This window comes from Echeneis naucrates, chromosome 20 (genome assembly GCF_900963305.1).
Source record: "Echeneis naucrates chromosome 20, fEcheNa1.1, whole genome shotgun sequence".
Classification (NCBI taxonomy): domain Eukaryota; kingdom Metazoa; phylum Chordata; class Actinopteri; order Carangiformes; family Echeneidae; genus Echeneis; species Echeneis naucrates.
In genome coordinates this window covers 4,397,787-4,424,639 of record NC_042530.1, presented here as the reverse complement: position 1 = coordinate 4,424,639, position 26,853 = coordinate 4,397,787, and the positions used below count along the sequence as shown (strand labels likewise).

The following is a 26,853-nucleotide window of genomic DNA, read 5'->3' as shown; positions in this document are numbered from 1 at the left end:
AAAATTATATACAAATAGAACAACATTGTGGGTTCCCTTTTATTCTTAAAATTTTATGTACAAGTGCGACTGATTTTTTTTTTTTTTAATGTACATTCAATATAGAAAGTTTATATACGTAATATTACATTGAACATTTCACAAATTGCACTAGTCTTTCACATAGATTCATAATCAGTAAACGTCATTCATCACATCTTAGCAGAAGCTCATTTCTGGTGGTTATTCATTTATAAATATTCTAGTGCTTTTTGCATTCTGGGTGGGGGGGGCGGGGGAGAATTACTTTAAAAAGTGTGAGGCAGAAAAAGGGCAGCCTTCAAAAAGAGAACAGTATGAAGGATGAATTAAGATCAGAGGAATCAGATGCGGGAAGTTTTGCAGACCTAGGTCAAACTTGAAAGAGTGGGAGGAGCTAGATCCAACCAAAACAGACAAGATGTCAGTGGGTCATTAAAGAAAAACGATCGATCAATCGTCCATATTCCATTACTAGTTTCCCATTTAAAAATGTTTCCTTTTCCTTGTCAGAATCCATTAAATAGACTAGTAAAGGAAACATTGATGGGAGAGACGGATAGGCCCTCTGCAGAGATGTGTCATGAATGTGACCACAATAGTTTGACAAGATTTAGAAGTAAACGTAGCCAATCGAGATGTGATCCAAGAGGAATGAGATAATGGAGAAGAGGCAGTTTACCTATAACGAGCCTCAGTTTTCCAATATCTTTCTTATGAAAAGAAATCTAGAGTAAAAAATATATTCATACAAAAAGTAAACTCTTCTGTGTCATTGGAAGAAACAAGAAAAGTAGCACAGAAAAAAAACAAATGTGGTCATCCGTTAAAACAATTTCAAAGTGTTTATGAAGACTTGAGTGCCATTTGTAAGGGGAGAAGAGAGTAATGTTGGAGGAGGTGTCACAGAGATTTCAGTGACAGTCAATGACGGCCTGCTTTTCCTCCGGCTTTCTCTCTCTCCATCCCTTTGTGTGGGGGAGCTGAACAGTCCCTCGCTGAGCTGCAGCCATCAAGCTGCAGGGCAGTCTGGGTGCCTGAGCGTGACTCTGTGTGTGTGTGTGTGTGTGTGTGTGTGTGTGTGTGTGTGTGCGTGTGCGCGTGTGTGTGTGTAAGAGAGAGTTCATCAGCCTTGGTCTCCAATATCGTTGTCCACGGGGGGTGGGACGCTCGGCATTACCGTGGTACCAGTTCCTGCTGTAAGGTAACCCGCGACTCCTGGACCTATAGGTGACAGAAGGTTAAATAAGATACGGTACAGCAGGTGGGACTTAAGAGGGAATCTGGAACACTGATAGTGAACCACAATGATGTACTAAACTACAGGACATAAACTGTTGTATGCATGGAGGGTTGAACACTACAATGACTAGTCTCTACTTTGGCCCAATTACTAGACACATGCAACATAAAGTGCCATGTAGCAATAATTTGACAAATTCATCTTGTGAAGGCACCTTTGGTTCTTGAGCTTCAATTTAATCGCAAGACGCTCAACAGCACACAAGTCATTCTAAGCAAACGTCAACAACCTGTAGATGGGGTGTTATAATTCATTAAATAATGCATTTACATGAACTGCTTTATTGCCGTCATGTCGCTACCACCCTGGATAAAAGAAATCTTGGTTTGCCATCATAGTCGTATTTTCTATCAAAAGACAATTTCACCTTAACTCTTAAATTAATAACGTATTTTCTGATGTGGATGGTCAGTTGCAGGACTTCACCTAAATTTTTTCCTTTTTTCTTTTATTTCTTCAGGCTTTATTGTTTTCCAATTGAAAACAATCTTGTATTTCTTCACCATGGCTGAATTCAAATCTCAAATACAGCACAGTAATAAAATTCATATCAAAGCCGTGTCCATCTACCAAGTTTTAATTCAAAACTTTCCAACCTGAGTGTGATGAAGAGTTAGTGAATGAAGATGGAAAGACTGTTTTCAGCGCTGCAAAGATGGAGAGGTGGGAGTGCAAAGTTGAGTATGGGGTCACAGATGGTGGTAGAAGGGGAAGGAGTGGCATTAGGAGTGAGCTCAAAGTCTACCTGCATCAGAGCAAGAGAGAGGAGGGCTGTGAGGGCCCAGCTCAGGAGTCTAGAGCCCACCTCGCAGTGGGCTGCTGGCAGCCAGGAGAGAAGGAGTTGAAACCCCTGAGAAGGAAATATGGAGGACAACGAGGAAGGGAAGGGCAGAGCCAGGAAGTTTTAGGACGTGGAGAGAAAAGGGTCGCTGGGTTTAAGCAAAAGTGAGGAGTCAGCCACAAGGTTTGTTTTTTTTTTTGTTTTTTTTTTGTTTTTTTTAGGATAAAGCAAAGCATTAACATCCAAAAATAGCTCAGAGAAAGACAAGACTTACCTCGTAACCACTCGAAAATATTTCATAGGTTTGCTTGTTAAGAAACTGTCAGAAGTGTTCATTGGCAGGTTAAAACCATAGAAATAATTTACCTGTCAGGTAGCCTGCGGTCTGAGACTCTGAGATGAAAAGATCGTGTTTCTGGTCTTTGAAGGCACTCCACACTGAGGACTTCGCAAGAATTTCATTCACCTGTACAGCAGTGATGTGTACAGAAATACAAAGGAGGTAAATAGCCAAACCCATGGAAGAATTAACAGAAATAGCTAATCACTTAAGTATTTTGAATGATAAGCTTGTCATACCTGTTCGCCGTACTGCAGACTGCGAGTCATGGACTTGAGAGCCTTTACTATCTGGGCCTTGGTGGCTGAAGGGTTGTCTAATGTCTCTAGGCCAATTCCTTCCAGTAACTTCAGGAGGTACGGAACCAGCTCCACTCTTAGCGCCTGTCCAGATGATTTACAAGATGCAGCGTTAGTCAGGCTAAAAGATCACTATCTCTGACGAATGACAATTAAAGGCAATGCAATAATGGCACCAATTTACCTGAGCTACCAAGTCTGTCTGCTCTTTCTGGAACATACGGTTCAGAGCTTCACAAGCCAATCCAGCCATGTCTGCCCGCATTTTCATCCCAGTCATCAGGGGTCCGATTGTCTCCAGAGAGGCCATAGAGCGCACACACAGCTACACACAAACAAAACAGCTGAATCTAATGCATCATTTAAAAGGTTTTTAGTCTGATGTGTTAGCACTGTTTATAAATCTGGGCTTCATTGATACATTAAATCAATGGATAGTGCTGAAGTTAGCCCAGCGTTAAGAAATGCTTGTTTACAAAGCCCTTAGTGTACAAGAGTCATGTAGGTAACATACCGCTGTACACTACAAGGATATTTTCAAAAAAGGCCAACGCAATTTTAAATTCATGGTTTTTTTAGGTAACTGAATATGATTTGAGACGAAGAAACAAGGCAAAAAGTATATAAGTATATAATTAAAAAAAAATACATTTTTTAAGCCTTTCCACCAAATTAGCTGTAAAATACAGGATCTTGTAAATAAAGTCAAACTAAATTTGTGTCTCCTAACCTCATTTTCTGATAAAACGTGGATCAGTCGGATGGAGCTCTTGGGTACGGCATTGTTCTTGTGGTTTAGTGCTGCCAGAATACGAGGCAGGTGACCCAGAGGAGGAACCTGGTCAGCCAGCTGACTCTGGGTGCTGAACAGACACACTGCTGCCGTGGTAACCGTCTCCAGGGCCTCACCCTACAGGAGACCAGATGTGTCAGTAAGATGCGTTAGAAAACAGTAAAAGAGAAAAGTATTTTGTTTCTGCTCCTGAAAAAAGCTGCTCACATTGGGGTGGTTCTTCTCCAGCAGCTCAGTCAGAGTTTCCAATAGGGAAACAAGGAACTCGCGAGGCTTACGTAGCACCCAACCTGGCTGAGCGATGAAGATCCGCAAGAAGACACCGCCAACTTCAAGTTCACCCTGTCCTGCTCCATAAGCCACTGTAAATTCTTCTGGTAACTGAGTACACAGAACGCCAATCATTTATTGGAACATTACAAGTCAAACAAATTACTGTATTGCTGAAAAAACTAGTTAATGCACTTACTTTCCAGTTCACGTCAGGATTATCCTTCTGTTGTTTAAAGTGCCTGAAAACGTTGTAAAATAAAGAACATTACATTAGCTATAACGGCAAAAGCTACAATTCTCCCCCATTCCATCCCCACCCAACTACCTATTGCAAAAGTACGGTATTGTACTATGTCATACTCAAGCAACATCTCCCGAACAGTGGTGGACACTTTCTCCCTTGAACTGTCATTCCAGATGAGTTCAGGGTTCTCGTGTGTTCCCTCAAATATGTGCACTGCTGCCTCAGCGTTGTCTCGCATGGCGTCCATGAACACTCCAGGAAGGAAACGCATCAGAGTCAGACGCACCTGACAAAGAATAAGAAAGTAAGAATATACAACAGCACATAATAAATGTTTTTAATTAATTGTAACATCTATTTCTGTTCAGACTAACCTTTGGCCCAACCAGCTTGTCTGAGGTCATTTTGGAGAAGAGCTCTGCAGTCTGTGTGCGAACCTGAGGGTGTGTGCAGTTACAGAACAGGTCCAGCAAATATATCAGGGCACCTGGGGGACAGACAGATTAAAATGAAGACCAGAACGTTCAGAATTCACAGAAATATTGAGTCTAACACAGAAAAAAAGCAGGCTTTCACTGACCTTTGGCCATAGCCTCTTTGACTATCTTTGTGTTAGAAGTCAGTGCATACAGGGTTTCCAGTACCATTTGCCTGCCTAGAACACGCAAAGGAATGTTTTAGTCCAAAGATAAAACACTAAAATAAGTTCTACATTAAAGGAAACAAATAATTGTGGGTTGTTGTTTGTCTCCTTACTGGAGGGGAGTGAGTGCAGCAGCAACAGAAGGTTGGACAGCACCAAAGACTCAGCAATATTGCTCACGCATTCCTGGTTTGATGTCACAGTATTCACAACCTGCACAAAAAAAAGTATGATTAAAAATACAGGAACTTTGGTTATCAAAGATATTAAATTAAAATACAAGGACCAGGAATCTATTTTACCTCCAAAACTAGTTGCTGGACTCTGCCAGCTCCATGAACCCGCAACAAAGAGAAGAGCAGCTTGAAATGACCAATGCATTCTGACTCTGAACCTGTAAATACACAGACATGAGTGTTCTGATAAGTAACACATTATTTTAATCAAACATAAGATGCAGCAGGAAGAGGACGCTCAGCGGAAGAGCTATGTTTCACCTGGGTTGTTCTTGATGACATTGCGAAGAGCTTCTAATGCCATCTCAGCAAAGCGAAGCCTCTCAGCATGCTGCTGGGACTCCACCTTGTTACTCTGACTCATGGCCAGCAGAGTGTGGAGGTACTGGGCCTGAGATCCGACATAGTCCAACAGACTGGCTGCAAATGCTTTGGGATACTAGAAAGAGAAAATGGTAAAATATTATATAAGGTATAAGGTTTTTCTCTAATTCATGGTGAAAATTACCCTAAGCCTGACCTGATCTTCTATTCTATAAACATCTCTAGTGAACAGGAGGAAAAGGACATCAATAAGAGGCAGATTGAATGGGTTTGTAACACTCTACTCACCTCAAGAGGAAATGACGGCTGCTCATTGTAGACCCTCACAAAGATCTCTCCGACTATCAGCTCTTTGCTGTGATCACTGAAAACAAACTCTGCACCAAAACTTTTATCGTTTTCTCCCTGTGTAGAGACAAACAGATGCACGAATTGATCACCAATTCATATTAATACCTATAGATTAAATTCCCTTCATATATAATCAGGGTTTACCTAAAACCCCTGTTGGGAACATGCTCAGACTAACCACATGTACAGGTTTAACCAGTATCAATGATTTGTCTTTGATCTGATCATTGTAATCCTTCTATATTGAAGGTCATTGCAGTGGTTATTATATTATACTTTTTGTGTGGACACTGAACAAATAAAGTTTGGAGAAGAAAAGAGGACAAGTCTCTCCTACCCTCCTGATGTTTCCCTCCTGTTGACCCTCCAAGAACTCCAGCAGCTCAGCTCGTGTTCCATTGTTCCATATCAAATATGGGTTCTCTGAGTTGCTATTCAGCAGCTTCAAGACCTAAATGAAAAATATAAATGTAGAACTCAGTCTGAAATGTCTGGATGAGTGAAAGCTTTGTGCCAGTCCTTTCCACCTGTTCAACTGACCTCAGCAGGAGATCCTGTTCCTAGTTTTCTTGAAATGTATGGAGTTAACATGGCTGCTAAGCTCTTGCGAATGGTAGGGTTCTCAGGCGGTGTTGCTTCGACGCCATTGGTCTCTGAAACGGGATTGTTGCCATCTGGGGTGTGTGTTATTTGCGCGTAGCCTCCCAGGCGGCTGAGAGCTACGAGGCTGAGCTTGGCCAAGCTGTTTGCAACCTCCTGCTGGTTTGTGTCCTGGCTTGCTTGCACGCCACTCTCCTCCAGCGTGTAGTCATAGTTGAAGAGGTGCACAAGCAGGTGCCAAAGTACACCAGCATGATACAGATGAGTTTGTAGGAAGAAATCTACTGCAAAAGAGCTGATGCACTGTACAGACAGGGCTGCAGTCTTTGGAAGACCCTGAGGAAAGGAGACAGGAGAGACCGTGAATTAAGGCTGAAAAAATTACTTTTGTGACTTGACAAGAAAGAAAGAAATTACACTTAACTGAGGATGAATGATTTTATAATATAATAATACATTTAGGTTTCCCCTTAAAACTTATTCTCAAAGGAGAAACAACGAATACTGGGAGGAATAAAGGAAACATAAATTAACAATCCTCACCTTTCCATAGTACAGGATATGACATAGGTCCCTGATGATATTCGGCAATTCAATCATCTTTTCTCTGCATTCTTCAAATTGAGCTGCTACACTATAGCACTTACAGATGTGCCCGCACACCTGCGGAACATTCAAGTGATGGAAAAGTATTAGAGAAATCATACCAAGTAAGACACTCATTCAAAGAGGGTGGTAACAACAGGAGATCTTTTTACCTGCACAGCCATGTCGTCAGGCTTGCTGGATGCAGTTAATACAGCAACACATCGAGAAAGAGCTTCCAACAAGACCTGATCAAATACAGGCAACGATTTATCATTAAAAATGTCGCAGTTACCCAGATACACTGGTCCACATGTACATTGGCAGGGACGTATTTCAGGAAGTGTACATACTTCTATGCCATTCTCACGCCGCAGCTCCTCTGCATTAAGAGCGGAGCAGTTGACTGTGTGGAAAGCCAGTTCAGCAGCAGCCGGGAGGAGAGGGGAGGTTTTTGAGAAGAGGAGCTCATCTTCTGTCTCCATTGTGATTGTTTTGATGAGCATGGGGTAACCGGCGTATTTGTAGGGTTCCAGTTCTGTTTAGAGGCAAAGTGGTGCTCAGAGGTCTCACAATATTAATTAAATACTTGCAGAAGCCAAGACATTCTTCCTACAGTTATCTTTTCATTTTGATAACCTACAAAAATGTCCTTCCATATGATAAGGTAAATAAAAAGAGAAGATATTGAATTTTGAATGTGGATACCTTGTTTGTGTCGGTTGAACAGGATGCTCTGGGCTTTGAGGATGAGGATGATGTTTTCTGGGTCTGGACCATCTATGATACGGGAGGACTTTGTGCAGAGGAACTCGTAGGCTTTGTTGACTTTCTCAAACATATCCTGAAAAATGACAAGTTTAAAACTCATGAAAATATTCTAAGCCTTTACGTACAATGCATATCATATCAAGAGAGTCGTACACACCCTGCCCTCTGGGTTCTTGTCAGGATGATACTTCTGAGCCAGTCTGAAGTAAGCTTTTCTGATTTTACTCTCCTCATGCCTGAAGTGAAAAAAAGCCAAACGTAAGGCAGAATTTATTCACAGCAACTCAAAAACATGTGTCACAATAGATCTATTTAATATGTGGAAGATACTAATTCTACACTAATTTTATAAAATTAAAATTTACTTTGGTGTCTATTCCATCATGATCAACATTCTTTCAATTCTACCATTTAATAAAAATACTATTGAGAATCTATTGATAAAACAATGGCCACTTACTGTCCCTGTCCTTTCGGAAGGTTGAGGACTTCATAGGCATCATCTACAGACATGGAGGGAGGTTTCTTCTCCACTTCCCTCTTCCAGGCTTCAAGAGTGTCTTTCAGCAGCTTCACCTGTAGGGATAAAGGAGGTGGAAGACACAGTTAAAAGAAACTTTTCTTCAAAGTACGAGCAGGATGTTGATAAAGTCTTAGAGGGTTGAATAAATAAGTAACAGGGACATACAGCATCTCGAATAGGCCAATTAGGGAAGCGGGTGGTATCACACAGATGTCTGAGGTAGTAGATGTTGCAGAAGAGCTCATTGTCCAGCTGAGGGAAGTTTATCACAGGAATGGGGCAGTACTGGTACAGGGCCCGTGTGTTGCTCTGCAGTCTGGGGCTGAAGTCAGCTACATGGGCTGCTATCTTCTCAATCATCATGCGCCTGATATGTTATAAGAACACAAACTCTAAAAACTCTCCCCCCCAAAAAAATCAGTGGCTTTCATTGCTTCAATTCTAAATCTCTCTACACTGTCTTTGAGAGTAAACTAATTTAAATGTATAGAGATTAATTTCTACCTCATCTCGCTGCTCCAAATGGCCTCAGGCGTGTCAAATTCTCCGAGGAATATCTCAGAGAAGCGCTCAGCCTCGTAGTTTTCCAGATAACAAACCATTGCTTCAGGCAGCACTGGTCCCAGAACACTACGCTGCACAATGTCCTGGCCCTTGGCCTGTGGAGACACAGGCAAATGCAATTTTCAAAAGAGGAAATGATTAATGAAATAAAATGACATTTCATTTATATTGCAGCAATGTCTGTTGTAAATAAACAAAGTTTACCTCCTCTGATTTGAAGGCTTGCTTCAAATGAGTGTACTTCAGGAACCTAAAACCACAAAAACATCTCAGTGGTTTTTGTCAGTAGCACAAGAACATGCATGACTGCACGCACACCAGACAACCACAAACATTCACGTTCACAAACAAATACATGCACACTTCCCTTAAATAAAAAACACTGCAGTGCTCTGGCTCTTGACTTTTGGCCACACAATTTAAAATATACTGCAAAATCATTCTTTTATATTGGCATGCTCATGTTGTGTGTTGCGTCTTCACCTTGCTACAGGAAGCACGTTAGAGCCTGTGTACATCATGATGAAGAAGAAGACCCCAGTTAAATAGAGCCGCTGCAAGTTGGGGTTGTCTTGCATCACAAGGTAGAGAACATTGGCAACTTTCTCTACCAGGATTGGGTCAAAAGTTAACAGCAGCTGAAAAGGACATGATTTGTGAGTGTATTCAGCAATTCATTGGAGTTCAACAATTTTAAAAAGTACACAAATATTGGATTGAAGTAACTACCTGTACAATGTGAGGGAGAGAAGCATTGTCACTGATCATCCTCTTGATTTTAGGCAAAGGACGAATGATGGCATTATCTTGGTCCCTGAATAAAAAGAAAATGACCAGATATATCAAAGTTGTGGTCTGACAACCGCTCTAAATATAATGCATGAGAGAAAGTTGTAAAACAGGTGGTATTTTCTGTGCACAAATGAGACCAGAAGTTTTATGTGGTCCCCACCTGCTTGGGTAGTAGGAGCACATGGTGATAAGCATGTTGAGGATTAGTGTAGCCAGGTCCGACTCATTCATCACTGCCTGTCCTGTGGCCAGGAGGCACCATTTCAGCTGGGGGATGGCCTGCAGGGGGCGCCAACCATCCATTCCCTGAGCCCAGCAGCGAGTCTTTGCTGTCAGGACGCCTGTACTCCAAAACTCCTGCATCTAGAAAAGTCAGAGTACAAAACAAAGGAAAAAAATAAGCAGGAGTGGTTGCTGCAATAGAAAGAAAAAAAAAATTGACTGCAAGGGAGCAGCGAAAATGAAACCAATAACAATAACTTGCAGAGTGCAATAATGAGATGTTTACTTACTCTATAAAAGGTGCAATTAGTAAACAAGATGTTACTATATTTGTTAGAAATGTTTAAATAATATTTTATGACTGTTTTATTAACATTTTAACAGGATGCTCTTTAAAGGAGCACATTCATACAATAAAACTGTTTTCCAAGTGTGTGAATATGATCACATACCTCCTCAAAACTGAAAGGTCCTCTTCTTTCCTTGTCTGCGTTCCCAAAATACCACTCCTTCTCGCTCTCCCTCTTCATGTCTGGTGCTGCCTCCAGCACATTACTCTGTGAAAAGAAGAAGACCTCTGTTTGACACTGCAGCCAAGGTTGTATTATAAGAATCTCCTGCTTTTGGTATCGGCAGAATTGAATGAACATGAGGCTTTCATCTTATGTTGTTTGTGATGGATCAAATTGATGCAGCCATTCTTTTCATGCAATAGAACTTGAAAACCATGTTTTACCTGTAGCGGCACCGTTGCCCTGCTGGTATGCAGATGGGCCAAGGTGAGCAGGTCCACCAAGATGCGAACACCATTCGAGTCCATTACCTCCTTCACATTTTTCTGCAGACAAATGAAAATGATTACTCAAGATCCAAAGAAACACGAGGGGTCAAATGAACACATACTATCAAAAGGACATGTAGCTTTTAGTCATTCACCTTGTTGAGAATGAGCTTGTTGAGGAAGAGGATGAGTCGATCTCTTTCCAGTTTGTCTGTGCACTGTACACAGCAAAGCATTTCAGGATTAATGAAAGTCATAAAGACCATTCCGTTGCCCTAACCACACAAACACTTGCACTGAGAATCTGCATGTACTCACTCGGTCCAGCATCCCCACAATGTATTTTGTATCTGTGAAAGGTCCAATCTCCTCATAGCACTTCCCGTAGACTATAGCAAGTGCCTGTAGGCACAGGCACTTCATCGTAACTTTGGGTGTAAGCAGAAAGCGATGGTAGAGCTCGTTGAAGAACTCATATCTAGGGGAAAAGAACAGGAGAAATGCCTTCAATCATCTGTTGGGATTAAGATCATAATCGGTGCCGTTGGTTTGTTCGTTTTATTGTAGTCTTACGATCTTTTGATGGCACTCGATTCTTCATTTTCATCTTCCTCGAGGAGCAGACGCAGATAATAATCCCCAATCCTGATCTCATCTGAAAGGCACTCATATTTCACCTGAAAATGGTCATATGGACATATGCAATGAAATTTATTTAAGAGGATGTATATTCATTTTTGAAATAAATGTGTATCGGGCATCAATGGAGCCACTGACATCCAGAGTATTATTCTAGTCAAGCAAACCTCAAACTCCTGGTGGTTCCAGGAAATGACACTGGCATTTCCAAGTTCACGGTCCACAGTGAAGGCACGCATCTCCCCCTCCAGAGCGTCCCGCAGCTCCTCCCTTGTCTTTAGGTTCCAGATGAGGTTGGACCGTGCATGGTCAAGCTGGAATCTTGAAAGGACAAACAAGGCAAATTAGGACGGTAACTATTAAAATAAACTCAAGGTGAAATCACATGGTTGTGTAATAAAAATTACCTGTAGTAAAAAAGTTCCCAGTTGCACTCAATCTTTATTCTCTGTCGTCTTTTCCTCAGGATCACAGGCTTTTGGTTTGGGTTCTGAAAATAAGCAAAAGTTACAAAACTATGGGAACCATGTCAGTTCATCATTAGTCAATATTTGTCCTTTTTTGGCCATGCCATGAAGAGCAGTGAAGTTAAAACGGTGACATGAATGAAATTTTACACAGACAAGAACATCAGAAAAAAATGGCACGCGTGTGAAGAACAACTTAAACACATTTTTCAGAATGGAGAACGTTAAGTACTAGAATAATTGGACAAATGAAACCACCTCATCACACCAACAGAGACAGTTAGTTAACACAAAAACCAAGATGGGATCCCAAAAAGCCTGGGTGTGTTCTGTAATTCTGGAGAGAGCGAGACAGGTTATTCTGAGTGTGCATATAAGAGCTCCTGAGGCATTTATTGCTTTTTTAGATTCAGAATTGCAATCCCAGAAATCTGGTGGTTATAGGATGTCGTTAATTGGGCCCTACAACTGTAATTTGTGTGTGATTTATTACTTTTGCATTAAAGATTTTCTCTCTTTGATTGCATAAAGCAATACAACAAATTCCCTGCATTGTCAAAATAAAGTGGTGTGAGCCATGTATATTAATGCTGCAGATGTTGGCACAAGCTGCTTGGCAACAGCCCGACTGTTTATGGTAATTACACTCCTGTCTCAAATTAAACGTGGCCATTATTTATTGATACAAAGGACAACAGGCACTGAAAGTGTCCTTCTGACAGCAAGAAGAGAGGAGCTGCATTCCAATCTATATTTTCATTATCTATTGTCTTGCATAATGAGTTACTTGTTTCCTAGCATCTATATCAAGGCACATGTGGAAACTCCTTGTAGATGACAGCAGGTCATAATCTGTCTGAATTAAAAAACACACTCAATATGCCACATGAAGACAAAAAAAAAAAAATGGCTTGGTCAGGAGAGAGAATATGGGTAGAAAACAGCATGGATCCCGTTGGTCACTCCTACTTACCAGGTTATTTCTGTCCTGCTGCATTGTTTGACAGCAGAGAAACCACACAAGACAAGGGGAGGGTAGGGCAGAGACAACAGAGAGATTATTGTTCCTTGGATCAAACAGTTGTATCATAAAAAAAAAAAAAAAAAAGGGTCACAGGTCACTAAACTATCAATACAAACACAGACTTACAAATCTAACACTAAATCCTATTGATTTATTAACTGGCAGTGCATAAAAATTATGAATTGACATAAATAAAGGTGGAGTCTGTGCTGCAAGCATGAAATAATGGATGATTCAGTGGAAGTACGGCAATCAAAATAGATAGGATCAGCTTCAGCCATTTCGAGAAGAGCAGAAAGGAAAAAGGGAGATGAGTTAAATTCAGGAGAAGAAGAATTGGAGCTATAGCTTTGTTTGACATGAAATTAGATTTTGTTGAAAAGCCAGGCAGCAATGGTCCAAGGTTTTAATGAACCATCATCCTTCAGCAGTCCACACACTGAGTAAGAATGGCCCACACAGGTCTAAACTGACATTTCTGACATGTGATGTGTCATTGCATTAGCAACCAAAAGAGAGTATTTTCATAAGAAGGTGACATTTAAAATTCAACTACGGCTATTCACATTCACCAACTGTGGTACACAGACAAAACAAAATGAAATTGAAAATGATCGTTATACCTAAATCGAAAAATGTCTGTTATGTAGACCACAAAAACTACACATGCTGTTTCAACAGGAAATGCAAAGTATGGGAAAAAATTTATATTGTGTTCCGACATATACTGTCTCCACGAGACAACAAAAATGCTTCCATGCCAAAAAAAACAAACAAACAAACAAACAAAAAAAAAACAGAAGCAACTGAAAAATGTTTTAATGAGTTGGTCTCTGGACTATGCACAATAGTTCAGCATCAGCAGGAGGAGCAACCAAGACAGCAGCGTAGCAGCAGAAGCTTTTCTGGGAAGAAATACCCCTTTAGTCCCTTTGTAAAGGAAAATGGACTCTCACCTCTTTCTGTGCTATTCCCATTTTATCTCTCCAATGCATTAACACCAGATCTGCCTTCTCCTTGGCAAACTTTTCCACCTCTTTGGCTGCTTTGCCTGCTATCCGCTGCCACTCAGGCACTTTGTTTCGGTTTAGCTGGTCCTGTCAAGACAAAAATTGAAGACAACTTTTAAATTCAAAAGAAAGAAAATCATACATTGGGGTTTTGATTGGTTTGCAAAAATGAAGATGCGATATGTTTATCCGGATACCGTGGCGATTTTCAAGTTATCACGGATGTGCATTCTGTCCACATCTTTCTCTGGGACTGGGTCAGGACTGTCCAGGTAAGCCAGCAGGCCTGTTGGCTAAAAGCACAGTAAGAGAGCAACACAAGGTGAAAAAGGTAAGGACTGAAACAGGGTGTCTCAGCTGCCAAAGAAAACACTGGATTACATCCTGGAACATTTTGCCTGCATAACCATCATACGAATAGCTCCTGCCACAAGTATTGGGCAGACATCAAGTGTTTGTTAAAAGTGGCAACTGGGCTTTGGAGGCATACCAGTATCCTCTTGAGGAGGTTCATGGCAACAGGGTTCTCTGCTGTCCAAAGTCCTACCAGGTGACGACTCAGTTGCCTAAAAAAGAAACATTTGAAGTAAGCAGCTGAACATTTTTTCAGAAAAATGTTTATGTCTTGGAAAAAAACTCAAACTTTTTTCCTTATTATTTTTCACTGTTATATGCAGTTAGTGTTTTTCACGAATAGAAGACTATCAGTGAACTGTAACTAGTGCGTATCCACTTGCAACTGGAGCCAAAAGTATTAGATTGAGCTTGGACCTGTTGGTGAGCATCCTTTGGTCAGCACTAATGGTGAACAAAGATGTGTGGAGATGCCTTGGAAGAGCCCCTTCACTCAAGGCCAGCTCCTGCATCTTAGTGGCTATTTCCTTGTCTCCCTCCTAAAAAAAAATATATATAAGTTTTTTATATTATCAAAAAGCACAAAAACAAGATTCTGTTGAGCAGCTAACTCAAAGGAAGGCTTACCTCAATAATGGCCTTCATTACCAGCCCCGCTCCCTTCACTATTGCCATGGAGGGATGCTAGAGACAAGACCAGCACTCGAGTCAGTGTACATGAATGTAGTGACTCATATCAGTCATTCAACAGTATGTGAAGTTAGCTACCTGGAAGAGTTTGAACAAGGTGCGTCCATTGGATGCAACCATCTCAAGCAGCATGTCAAACTGCTGCCCTTCAGTGGTTTCGCTGTAGGGGGCGCAGAGGGCAAATGTTAAGAAGTCCAGTAAGGAGCTGATGACCAAAGCTCCTGTCCCATGGTCCTGGGGAAAAAAAAAAAAAAAAAAAAAAAAACAATCAGAGTGAGAAAGGTACAAATTTCTTAATGAACCCAGACCAAGGCTGAAAGCAGCTCACTGAAAATACAAACAAAATGTACCACATTAGTGATGAATTTTTCAAGGAGATTTTCCAGGAACTTCTTAGATGACAGCAGTGAGGCCTTGTTCAGCTGCTCCTGCCTCAAGTCGTAGTCGTCATGCATCGGCTGGAGTGAAAATATGAGAGAAAAGGTCTCAGCCAAAGGTGAAGAAATATCAAAAGATCAAAATTTCTAGATTTAACTGATGCCTTGATGCTCAGGGTAATACTTACACACATAAGGGCACAGAGCATGTCTATAGCAGCATGCGTCACACCATTGTTGTTCTTTTTTAAAGCTTTTACCGTCTTTACTCCCAATTTTTCCCGAAACCTAGAAGATGGAAATATACATTCAAACATTCAGTGACACAGCTATATGTTTTGAGAGAGGTGAAGTATATAAAGAAAAACATATGCAGACATATCTTCATGGTTGTTGTTTTGCATACATACAAATATTATATTCAAAGAGGTCTGGGGGTTGGATACACAAATAATTCATTGCTTAAGAGGTGGATGATTTTTTGCAGGTCTTTCCCTCACCAACCCTCACATCTTTTTTTTGCTGAACTACTAAGCACAGCATCATTAAAAGGGCTTTCCTTCAAGGATAAAATAAAACTTTTATGTATGTTTATAGTAATCCACATCTTGTGAGAGTGTGAGGGAAAAAAACTACTGCAGCAATGAATCTTTAAGGAAAACCAATTCTGGCTCATTTGCTTCATAGGAACAAGAAATAAACAGTAAATACAGTTCCTCTCATACATCTCAGTGACCCTGAAAGATTGCTGGTCTTTTGAATATATGTGACTAACAGGAAAGCAAAGGACAGAAAGACAAAAGCAGATAATAGGAAAGAGACAGAGGCGCACACACACACACACATATATATATATATATATATATATATATATATATATACATATATATACATATATATATATATACATATATATATATATATACATATATATATATACATATATATATATATACATATATATATATATATACATATATATATACATATATATATATATATACATATATATATACATATATATATATATATATATATATATATATATATATATATATATATACACATATACATATATATATATATACATATATATATATATATATATATATATATATATATAAATATAAAAAAGAGGAGGAGAAGGTGAGTGAGAGGTCAAGATAAATCAAGGCAGACAGCTTGACTGAACTGACTGAACTGCCTGAAGTGACGTAACGTCCCCGCTGAAGTTCCTCTCTAAAAGGCCATGAGATAAACACTGACTAAAGATAAAAGAAATAGGCTGACCAACACACAACTAAGGTGGACTATGAAAAAAAACAAAAAAAACAAGAGGGATAAGAAGTACAGACAAACAAAGGGCAGACTGAGATGTATGGATTCATATTTACGTTGCATCTGTGAGTCCAGACCCTTGACCAGACCTTGGAATGACAGAGCATGCCTGTTACCAGCAGCTCTATGACAATAAAGTTGAAGAAATAAAGCAAAGAGACAAAGCAATTGGCTCCATCCTTACTTAGGGAGCTGTGTGAAAGCCTGGAAGCCAGCCTTCGAGGCCACCAAGCGTCGGATGGCCTGGAAATGGCTCTCCAGCTCAGCATTAAGAGCTGGCAGTTCAGCCTCCTGAGATAAAAGAGCCAGGATGGCATTGTTGATGAGCTTCTCCTTGTTCTCAGAGAAAAGACCCTGAAGAGAACAGAGAGAGAAATGGCCAAAGAGTATGAGGGAGAAATTAATATGAATCCTGCCTGAGCAGACTGGCATCACACAGACAACACACAAGAGGCGAAGACACTCACATCTTGGGTTACCGCATGTAGCACTCCACTGTAGGATATGTTGGCGTTGAATCTGAACACTGCATCTGCAAAGTTTCCATCTGACAAAGAAAAGATAGATAGAGCAATTTAATATCAGAATAAATCTCCTAAAAATATTAAAAAGACTAGGTCTACAGCTCTGTGATCCCAAACTAATCAGCATAGCTCCATTTTGTGTGCCTGATTTATTACCAGATTGTTATATGACCTATGGTTGCTTCATTTTTAACAAACTGATTGCATACGTCTGTTACTGCAACAAAGGTTATTGGAGGTATGCCCATAATTTCTGACCATGTAGGTGAAATACATTCAGATCAGAAGTGTTGTTAAACAGTATTCTGGCTTTTTCACTGTATTTATTCTTTAGTTAGCCCAATGCCATAGTAATACATGAGAGTTAACCATGGGAGAATGAGAATTCATCCTCTGGGGCCATTATGTCTTAATAAATATTTTATTCTGGGCAAAGCTGCAGGAAAAACAATAATAAAGTAGTTACCGATGTGAATCGATTTAAATTTTAAATAAATCTGCATCTTAACAAGGATGAAAACATGAACAAAATATATGAAATATATTTAGCTTAATGTTGATAAAGGGGGCGTGGACTAACTTGGAGGTGCTGCCAGGAATTTCAGATGCAAACTTTCCACCTCCTCATCTACAGGCATGCTTAGCAGGCCCCATCTTTGCCCTCGTTGTGTGGGGGCCATTTTGACACACACATCTCGATTTCCTGATGCACGTACTCCATCGAGTAGGCTGGCTAATAGAGAGTCCCTACAGACACATGCAAACAGTTTTAGTTAAATGCATTATATTATGTTGTGGTGGTGTGGAGTAATGGAAGTTGTTTTACACAATAACAAGAAAAAAATTGGCTAAGAGGGAGACACAGGCACATTGACAAATTACTCATGTAAACAAGCACAGAAATAAGGTAAATGAGGTCATAATTACAGCAAAGAAATGGACAGGGCCTGAAGGATCACGATGTACATAAAGAAAGGCATACGTGTTACATCTGTGTACCTTTCTGTGGAGGAAAACTTCCTGATCTGACCTCTGATGAATTCAACTGTAAACACCTGAGGGTTATCTACGTCACAAATGAGAGCAAATACCTGAGGGAGGAAAAGAGAAGACAAGTGAGGAAAAAGGAAGGGGAGGCATTCAGTTACGCAGTTCATGCATAATGAAAGGCAGTTAACAATTTTCTACACAGGAGGACTACAACACAGAACAAAAAGGTCCTGAATAATCATTTCAGCATCAAATTTTAATGTCTTGGTGTTCCTTTAGTTTCTGTTTGCTGACCTCTCCGAAGGGTTTGATGGTGACTATATTGTAAGAAGCTGGGTCTCTCTCAACTAAACATGTCTCTGTCAGTGCCAGGATACGCTTAACAGGTTCCTGGAAGAAAAAACACATTGATTAGTGTTAATATAAAACAAACTGATAAAAGCAGAAACAGGCACTTCAATAGCAGACTGCTTGAGAAGTTAATCAAATGTTTATTCATTAATATCAAACTTATCAATGTATGCGACCTAGTAAACTTATGCCTCCAAAAATATCTGTTATAAATATGTATATTATAGTGTAGTCTTATAGTGTGACCATTTGTTAATTTTTAAATATATATGTCTTCATAGAAGAAGGGTTAGAAAAAGTCAGAAAACAGGACAAATTGTTTTAAAAGTCTAATTTATTTACAAACCAAATTGTCACGCTCTTTTTGTCAGCAGAGAAAGTGCTTCTCCAATGAAGAAGAGAAAGAAGTGTGCACTGACCGGGTGTCGAGGGGTGATCTTCTGCACCACAAACTCAGCCAGTGATGTGATGCTCTCATCTGAGCTGTACTTCCCCAACCTGTCTGTCACGAAACCCTCAAAGGTCAGAGATTCCTTTCGCAGTCGTAGTGTGATGCCAATGAAATTCCCAGCATGCTCTATTGCGCTCCGGATGATTTCATCCCGGTGCTCCGAGGCAAACAGATGCTGAGGGAAAAGAGGTAATATGACAGGAGAAAAGGGAGGGAATGGAAATATATGTGTGTATATGTATTTGAAGATACAACTTGACAGACACACTAAAGCAAAGGTTTATGCACACACACACAGTGTCCATAAATACATACCAGCCTGCTGAAACCACCATAAAGGATGCAGAACCCTCCCTGGTAATCAGAGACCTCAACAAAGCCTTCTACATTCCTATAGTCATAGGAACACACCACCCGGTTGGTTTGGGGGTCGATCTGATCGATACCACCAGGCGTCACCTCTAAACACACAAGCTTTCGTGTGTCACTCCAGTGGTGCTTGTAGCAATTGTAACGCTGTTGAGGAGCAGACATGCAAAACATAGTTTAATTGGGTCTTAAACACATCTAAAGTTAATATTGTGAACTTGCATTTTCATTTTTATGATCTTAGCACTTACCCTGCCAGTTATCTTTCCTTCTGAAAACTCTGTTCTGAATCTCTGTTGATAGGAAAAGATAATTTATAACAAACTTACACAGCTGCTGGTTAAATTATTGCAGTGTTGCACCTTTGTAGTCATGTAGGGTGTCATACAACATTTAATTGGTTCTTTGGGGAAAAAACATTTCTGTTAAGTAGAAACATCTTAGTATAATGAGTTTTTTACGTCAGTATATCTGTGATCAACACAGAGCAGAGAGTCATCAGGTCAGTGATTTGCAAGCAACACATTCCTAAACAGTATGTTGGACATTTTGTGGCTTTTCTGCAATTTTTTAGTTTTTTTAGACAACACAGCAAAATGTTCAGTCATGACGTTATGAAAAAGAATGAATGTGCCTCATCAAACAGTACTACATCAAACAGACGACATCTTTAGGAAATATGTGTTTGAGGTTAGCCGAGTCAGTATGAATGACAGTGGTGAAGTGGTGCAGCTGTGCATGTTTTTCCTCACCAGGGCTTCTGTGAGCAGCTCTGTCCGGTGCTCTGTTGAGAACTTGAGCGTTTCGGACTTCTTGCCACTACCTTTGCGGAATGTGAGGTTGAACTCTGTTCCCTGACCTTTTCCTACTGGACCAATAGCACAGATGTCTCCATAAGGCCACTGGCAAAGATAGACAGCAACAACACAGAGATAAAGACATTGTTAATGTCACACGAACAAAGTGCAAAGATATCGAAAGAAGTAACAGCAACATTTTAGTTCCACCCACTTCACATTTATAAACAGCATATACACATTTAATAGATGTTTCATATCATGTTATGATGTAGCTGTAAAGACATATGAATGTTAACTAATACATTCTTTTGCAACTTAAACTGACATATTTAACCACAGTTGCATTAATATAAAGTAGGTGATCACATGGTGCATTAATAAGCACTTGATATCATCATAAACCATTTATGTTTTGATGGTGCTAGTGTATAGAGTAATTTGTTACTTTTATAGTTGTTAGTATCATAATCTTAAAAAAAAAAAAAAAACAACAACCATGAAGATATGGCTTGTTTTACAATTTTTTAAATTTAGAGCATTAATGGATATTTATAATGACAATTTTCATGTACTCTTCATGTAAAAGCATGCTGTGGCATTTGGCTCATTCCCTTCAGTTCTGATAACTAATGCTGAGGAAATAGAGTAAGAAATGCTGTATTTTAGCAAGAGAAATGTGTTTTAAATTAATTGTCAATAGTTGTATGTAGTGAAGAACACATCAAAAAGTTAACCTACAGCATCCTGACAGCTACAACAAAGGTGAAGTTCCTGTAAGATAAGGGAGTTCCTCTTAAACAGGCTGCACAAACACTGACCTGATTTGTTACTTCTAGTGTGGTAGGGTTGTAAGTGGTGATGCCATGTGTCCCCACTGAGAAGACTCGCTTGTACCTAGAACACAGAAGGATGAGTCAGGGATGAGTCATGCAAAAAAAACCTACCAATCACCATCTGCACTTGGAAGCAACACATACAACAGCACAACAAGTCACATAACGTTGGCAGTCAATGTGAGTAACAAGCTGAATGTGTGGCATGTTTTGACACAGATCCAGTTTGCTCTGATATCTCCCAACATCAACATCTAATAACTTGGGATCTCAAAATGTGCAAAATATATCCCATGAATGATTGTAGCACACAAATAAAGCTATGCCACATCTAAGAGAGGGCTGGATGGTGTAAGAGGAGCAGATCCATTTGCAACCACCGTTGTTGCCCTCTCCGGGGTTGATGATGAGTCAAGGACAGATGACATCACTGGAGCATGCTTATCTAATCCATTGTCATTCTTTATTAGTTTTGTTTACAGACATTTTAAGGGCTAACGGTGGTGATGAAGAACAAAACTGGTGAAGTGATGATTAGAAAGGATTGCCAACTGGCTCTTTTAAAGCTTCAGTGGCTATCCAGTAAGCAGCAGTAAAAACCTTAGTTGTTGCTGTTAGTACTCTACTCAGTAGACGTGTACTTTATCAAATCAAATCAACCTTGATTCTCATCTTGCAAGAAGCACTTGTGCAATGCAGAACTAAAAAGAGATGCAGCATTACTGCTAAGGAATTTGGTATTGTCCAGGCATTTAATACATTAGGATATCTACGCTAGGTAGCAGTTGTGTAATGGGCAACACTAATTTGAACTGCTACATGAGGAGGCGGGGTGGTTCCTCACATAGTAGTGAGGAAAAGTGAAATTTTGTTTTGACAGTCTTTCTGCATATTACGCTCTCTGAATGTGTCAGTACAGGCATGTCCATGTGTAGCTTGGACTGATCACTTTGTGATTTGGCAACAGCTGTAGCTGGCATTTTGTGCAAGTCATGCCATCTTGTATGAAATGGAGGGCTTGTTTAGTTTTTGGTTTGTTTTTTTTTTTTTTTAAAAAAGGTTTGGAGAGATTTTCAGATTTAGGGAAAGTTTAAGTTCAATCAGGGAGCGTGTGTAAAATGTAAGGGTTTATTTGTGCCTGGTGTCCATGTATGTTCATACTTGTACATCAGGATCTTTTAGATCCATTACTGCCCACTTAACATGCCGAGTTGTCTCCTCTCTTCCTCATTAGGGGTAAGTAACAGTAAAAGGGTCTGGTCATGTTGACGTATAAGCAACTAGTCTCATCAAAAGCTGAGTGAACAACATGTCAAACTGAGATGCTGTTTCCATATAGTGCATTTGTACTCATGTCAACACGCATTCTTAAAACTAACAGACAGGACAGACAGAAGCCTGAGGCAAGGCCCAAGTACATCTCCTCCACAATTATACAAATGCCATGTCATTCTTTGACACCTTCTGTTAGAACGCCTGAAAGAGTGTATTCACTCTCTCTTGCACCAAGACTTCCTTCCCTTGCTTATGCCATCTAGGGACATACACAAGTTATCAGACCATAACGCTGTTTCGATCTCAAGGCTTCCTCTCTGTATAGATTCTGACCTTGCTGCTAAGTGGCTGGATTATCTTGTCAGCACAAACCAAGTAAATTATTCATTCTCTGAGGGCTGGTTTTTCTGCTTTATTCTGTGTTAGCACACGTGCAATATCCAGCCAACACCACTGTGTTTGGCTAACAATACATAATGTGTCATCTTTGCTGTATGTCTTTTTGTGGCGACATCAAAACCTCAACAACTAAGAGAGTGATTAAAGTTATGATCATATTTAACAAGTGTGTAGACAATCATGAAGCCTGACTAAACAATTCAATTCTTAAATTGAAGACAGATTAAAGACAAATGTTATATAAGAAGTCGTACTAACTTCCTATCCAGACAACTTCATAACCATGTGATCCGGTGATCACGTAATCGTCACCATGTTTTACTTATTTTGACCTATCTACAACAAACCCCAGACACTTTGAAATTACTCTGGATCATTTCGTAACTCTAACCAGTTGTGGCTCAGATTTACAACCATATAAAGATAAGAAAACCAGCATTTAGAGTCAAGATTGCATTAGATAATCTACCATTACTCCTTATATCGTCTATTTTTGACAAGAATGGACATGATGGAATAAACAGAAACCAAAAGCAGCCATGAAAGCAAGATTCACAAGAACAGTCACAAAAGAAATAACTAAAACACTCATGCGGGCCATGTAAAGTAATCAGCAATCATTGGATTTGTGGGTTATGGTATATTACAGAAATATGAGAAGGAAAGAACACAAATATGTTTTGTATGTAACTTTTAACTTGTAATTTATATATATGATTTGAGCTAAGTTACAGGTTAGTCTTCATTCAGTCAAACTGTACAGTGTGTATGGCAAAGATTTTCCTTCCACTTCCAAGGTTTCATAATGAAGCATATTAAGCAACTTCCCATATCTGACTAAAACCTCTTCACAACTGCCTCTGTTTTTCCAACAAAGTATGTTGAGTTTCCCACAAAGACGACGGATTTGTATGACTACAAACAAACATCTAGGACAACATGCATAATCCTCTAAACAAGATCCAACAGATGCAGAAAGTGTTTGACAGAGAGCTGAATGTTAGAAACACAAACGCTGTACAAGAGAGGACACAACTGAAAGGATTGAAGCTACAAAAGACAGTTAAAGCACAACTCATGTCAATACGACAAACAGATGAACACATTTTGAAAAATATTACTTGAAATAAGTGTAGCAATGATGTTTATTGTTCAGGGAGCTATATAAAGACATATGAAGGCATTGAAGGAAGAGTCAAAGCAGATCCTGATTTGCATTGTAATACTCTGAAACAGAGTATGTGTGTAAGAATATAGTACTTGGCAAAACAAAACAAAAGCAAAACCTTTGAAATTGCAAAATGACAAAAGCAAGAGAAATCGTATTTAAAAAAAAAAAAAAAAAAAAAAAACTCCTTAAAATCTCTTTATTGTTAGGACATACACTAAAAATCCAATATTCTCCACAGCCTGGAGTCACAAGACTCAATAATCATAATCATGAGGAGGGAGTGTATGACTTACAGCTGGACACACACAAACACTTCAGGTCTACCTTAAATTTAATGGATGCAGATGGCTTCCAAGGCAAGATCTGGGTTGAACCCAACTAACAATTTTCATGAACAAGACTAAATGTGAAAAACGAAGGAACACTTGGTCCTACAAACATAAAAAGCAGAACCCAGACAGAAACTATTAAGCAGCACCTCATTGTTCTGGCTTTAGAAAGAATAAATAAATAAATTCCCTTCGACTCGCTGCAGCACAGATCACAAATTACTATCTGAATTTAAATTAGTGTATAATTTGACCTTTCTTTTAAAAAAAATATATGCATTTGATACATGAAAGAATAATCCTATACAGAAGTCAAGTAATACTGAATATCATCTACCATGCTGAACAGCAATAGTTACAGAATTACAGAACAGGGTAATTAAATCTTGCATTTGAGGATATATCCTGTAAGATCACCCTTGCCCACTTTCATCTCAGACACAGCAAATTTAACAGTCAGAAACAGGTTTCTTTATCAACTCTCTGACTCTTAAACCTTCCTCATACAACAGAGCTGCAGGAGAGGCACATCTACTGAACTGCATTTGGCCCACACATTGAACTGCATATGATCACTCAGAGGTCAAAAAATGGTCATCAACATTTATCCGTTTGTGACTGCAGTTTCACTTCATTGATAAAATGAACAGTACAGAAGCACTAAATTAAGTTTCTGTTTCATTTCTGTATGCTCACTCATGCTCTTTCTACTGGCATTGCACAGGTTGCCCTGTCTGTTTCAAAAGTGAGTTAAATAAATTACATGCTAATATCAATAAATAAAGTTTTGGACTCTTGTAACACAGGTCAGGGGGACAACCAGGGAACCAAGTCAGCTGACTGATTCAGATAAAGTGCCAATGTCCGTTTATCAACATCTGTCTCTGCAGGACACCTCAGGAAGCATTAACATGATGAGGGTCTGATGATGGCTAATGCTCCACAGCCCTGCTTAAGTTACCAAAGCCAATAGCAGGTCTTAATGGGACAAAGACATTTACAAATCAGGTATTGGTAATGTGATCGCACTGGCTTACTGTGCCCACTACAGCTTATCCAATATAATAGCTTTGAGAGCCACCAGTTACAAACAGTCCCATCATTTTAGGCCTATACCAAATGATGTAAGTAATTTAACAGTAAGCTAAAATCTATGAAATGAAAACAAACAGATAGTCTTTGCACTGATAGGATTCAGATACTGCCTCATACATTATACCTTTGGCCAGTATATTGACATGGTGCCTTTCAGACACATTTCACATGACTGATACAGTATATCAGCCTAGTTTTACTGTTATATAATATGCTAGCTCACATCTATTCTTGTAAATATATCGCATGACATAAGAATATGGTCAATGTGAGAACAGCTCAATTAAACAGAAAAAACCCAGCCAGTTTATGCATATCATCATGCTAAGATTAGCTCTGTTCTGTATTCACAGAATATAAATTTTTTTGGGGTTCTCTCTAAGACCTACTGGTCAAAGAACTGCTGATCAGCGTTAACTGAGATAAGGAAGTCAACACAAAGGCAGTGCTGAGTCAGGATTTCAAGATTATTCCAACCTTCCTAAAAAAAAAAAAAAAAAAAAAGAAAGGTGATGAAGCAAAGAGTTAAGGTAAATATTTGCATGTAAACAGATGCAAAGAGATGATAAAGATGATACCACCAGCCCTGAAATCCTACCAGCCATGCTTAAAATAAAATAAAAGAAAAACATGTTGTGGGTCTTACTTTCCCCTCCAGGAGTGTTTGGTGGTGTAAAAACAGGCCAGGTCTTTGTTTTCTTTGATGACATTCATCTTTTCAAAGGACCTACAACACAGAAGATTCAATATTAGCTTTTCTATGTATTCAACACAGACAATTAAAAAAAAGGTAGAAGAGCAGCTACATTGCAGAAGGGAAGTTACCAAACAGCCTGTGCCCAGATCTTGACAAGTCATTACTACATGAGGTTTATATAACACACATTCCACCATACTGCCACACACTTAACACAGCCATTCAACATTTTGCAGCTCAGAGGAAGAGACTCACACCAAACAATCCCTCTGCGACAGAATCAACAGTGTTAAACAGTGATTATCCACCACTCTGAGACTGATTCTTCAGTGTTATAACCTCAGCCGTGAACCACAGCCATCAATGAAGTCGATGGTACATGTCTTCAAATTTATCATAAGCCTCTCTTCTTGTCCCCACTCTCTCCTTTATGGTGTCATATTTTGCAGGCACAGTTTGTAAAGACATGACAGAAACAGAGTATGGTCAGCAAAACAGAGAGGAAGTTAAGGTCTTGCACTCCATGTTGATACCACTGGCACAAAACAACACTACAGTAAGCCATCTGAGCATTGGTCAATAAAGTCTGATCCAAAGCCTGTGTAGCTTATTGATCCCCTTTAGTTAAACACTGGCTTGTCTTAGTATCTTACCTTGGTGACTATTTTGAAAGAAAAATCATTGTAATCTAACATTAAAACAGCTGGATGATTTTTTAGCATTCTAAACATAGGATGCATAATTGTAATACTTGATTGTTCTGCACAAAGTAGAGATTAGAGAGTTAGAGACTACAAAGACAAACCAGTCACCAGACCAGAACTGAGAAAAGAAGGGAATAATTCCCTCTCCTATCCTTAATGCAGTAATTTGCCAGCAGCTGCTCTGTGACAAGGGGAACCTGTGTCAGCACTCTGCCAAGATCCTGGAAAAATCTGACTCCAGTTTTCCTTCCTCTCCATTTCAGTGAGCATAAGAAACAGGCAGAAAAACAGGTTCACATGATGGAATCCAGCAGTCACTGAGGGAGACAAATCTCTGGTGTGGGCCAAGAGTGGGCCATAAAAATAAGCTAGTTTCAAGTGTCACCACAATGGACAAGAAGCTTTATTTAAAAAAAAAAAGAGCCTGTTTCAGTATTTCAGTAATTGATGTCTGTGGTGGAGAAACAAAGGTACAAGGAAGAGTCTGGACCCAAGTTTTGAATCCACATCGGCATTTTTCAGA

At 39.5% G+C, this 26,853-nt stretch overlaps 1 protein-coding gene across 3 annotated transcripts in view; it reads right to left on the bottom strand.

The window, feature by feature from the left end:
- Positions 1–25: 25 nt before the first annotated feature.
- dnajc13 (DnaJ heat shock protein family (Hsp40) member C13) overlaps positions 26–26,853 on the bottom strand; it is a 28,488-nt gene continuing 1,660 nt past the window's right edge. Inside the window, exons 2-56 of one of the 3 annotated variants that reach the window (XM_029529149.1) lie at positions 25,576–25,656; positions 20,646–20,721; positions 19,780–19,929; positions 19,279–19,320; positions 18,974–19,174; positions 18,627–18,833; positions 18,151–18,246; positions 17,866–17,957; positions 17,447–17,613; positions 16,810–16,889; positions 16,527–16,696; positions 15,193–15,292; positions 14,978–15,085; positions 14,706–14,861; positions 14,565–14,621; positions 14,355–14,476; positions 14,074–14,149; positions 13,781–13,876; positions 13,530–13,670; positions 12,523–12,540; positions 11,490–11,572; positions 11,250–11,403; positions 11,017–11,120; positions 10,762–10,921; positions 10,599–10,661; positions 10,399–10,500; positions 10,115–10,219; positions 9,601–9,803; positions 9,378–9,462; positions 9,132–9,286; positions 8,853–8,898; positions 8,589–8,743; positions 8,250–8,451; positions 8,022–8,137; positions 7,719–7,797; positions 7,499–7,634; positions 7,144–7,328; positions 6,964–7,038; positions 6,749–6,868; positions 6,146–6,541; positions 5,943–6,056; positions 5,543–5,659; positions 5,192–5,369; positions 4,997–5,088; positions 4,808–4,907; positions 4,632–4,706; positions 4,426–4,538; positions 4,168–4,337; positions 4,004–4,046; positions 3,742–3,915; positions 3,472–3,651; positions 2,926–3,066; positions 2,682–2,825; positions 2,469–2,568; positions 26–1,242 (exon numbers count right to left, since the gene is read on the bottom strand). In XM_029529149.1, the coding sequence (XP_029385009.1) occupies positions 1,145–1,242; positions 2,469–2,568; positions 2,682–2,825; positions 2,926–3,066; positions 3,472–3,651; positions 3,742–3,915; positions 4,004–4,046; positions 4,168–4,337; positions 4,426–4,538; positions 4,632–4,706; positions 4,808–4,907; positions 4,997–5,088; positions 5,192–5,369; positions 5,543–5,659; positions 5,943–6,056; positions 6,146–6,541; positions 6,749–6,868; positions 6,964–7,038; positions 7,144–7,328; positions 7,499–7,634; positions 7,719–7,797; positions 8,022–8,137; positions 8,250–8,451; positions 8,589–8,743; positions 8,853–8,898; positions 9,132–9,286; positions 9,378–9,462; positions 9,601–9,803; positions 10,115–10,219; positions 10,399–10,500; positions 10,599–10,661; positions 10,762–10,921; positions 11,017–11,120; positions 11,250–11,403; positions 11,490–11,572; positions 12,523–12,540; positions 13,530–13,670; positions 13,781–13,876; positions 14,074–14,149; positions 14,355–14,476; positions 14,565–14,621; positions 14,706–14,861; positions 14,978–15,085; positions 15,193–15,292; positions 16,527–16,696; positions 16,810–16,889; positions 17,447–17,613; positions 17,866–17,957; positions 18,151–18,246; positions 18,627–18,833; positions 18,974–19,174; positions 19,279–19,320; positions 19,780–19,929; positions 20,646–20,721; positions 25,576–25,643 (6,786 nt within the window). In that variant the 5' untranslated portion in view covers positions 25,644–25,656 and the 3' untranslated portion in view covers positions 26–1,144. The remainder of the gene's footprint in view (positions 1,243–2,468; positions 2,569–2,681; positions 2,826–2,925; positions 3,067–3,471; positions 3,652–3,741; positions 3,916–4,003; positions 4,047–4,167; positions 4,338–4,425; positions 4,539–4,631; positions 4,707–4,807; positions 4,908–4,996; positions 5,089–5,191; positions 5,370–5,542; positions 5,660–5,942; positions 6,057–6,145; positions 6,542–6,748; positions 6,869–6,963; positions 7,039–7,143; positions 7,329–7,498; positions 7,635–7,718; positions 7,798–8,021; positions 8,138–8,249; positions 8,452–8,588; positions 8,744–8,852; positions 8,899–9,131; positions 9,287–9,377; positions 9,463–9,600; positions 9,804–10,114; positions 10,220–10,398; positions 10,501–10,598; positions 10,662–10,761; positions 10,922–11,016; positions 11,121–11,249; positions 11,404–11,489; positions 11,573–12,522; positions 12,541–13,529; positions 13,671–13,780; positions 13,877–14,073; positions 14,150–14,354; positions 14,477–14,564; positions 14,622–14,705; positions 14,862–14,977; positions 15,086–15,192; positions 15,293–16,526; positions 16,697–16,809; positions 16,890–17,446; positions 17,614–17,865; positions 17,958–18,150; positions 18,247–18,626; positions 18,834–18,973; positions 19,175–19,278; positions 19,321–19,779; positions 19,930–20,645; positions 20,722–25,575; positions 25,657–26,853) is intronic. The other 2 variants (XM_029529151.1, XM_029529150.1) reach the window with 2 other exon arrangements.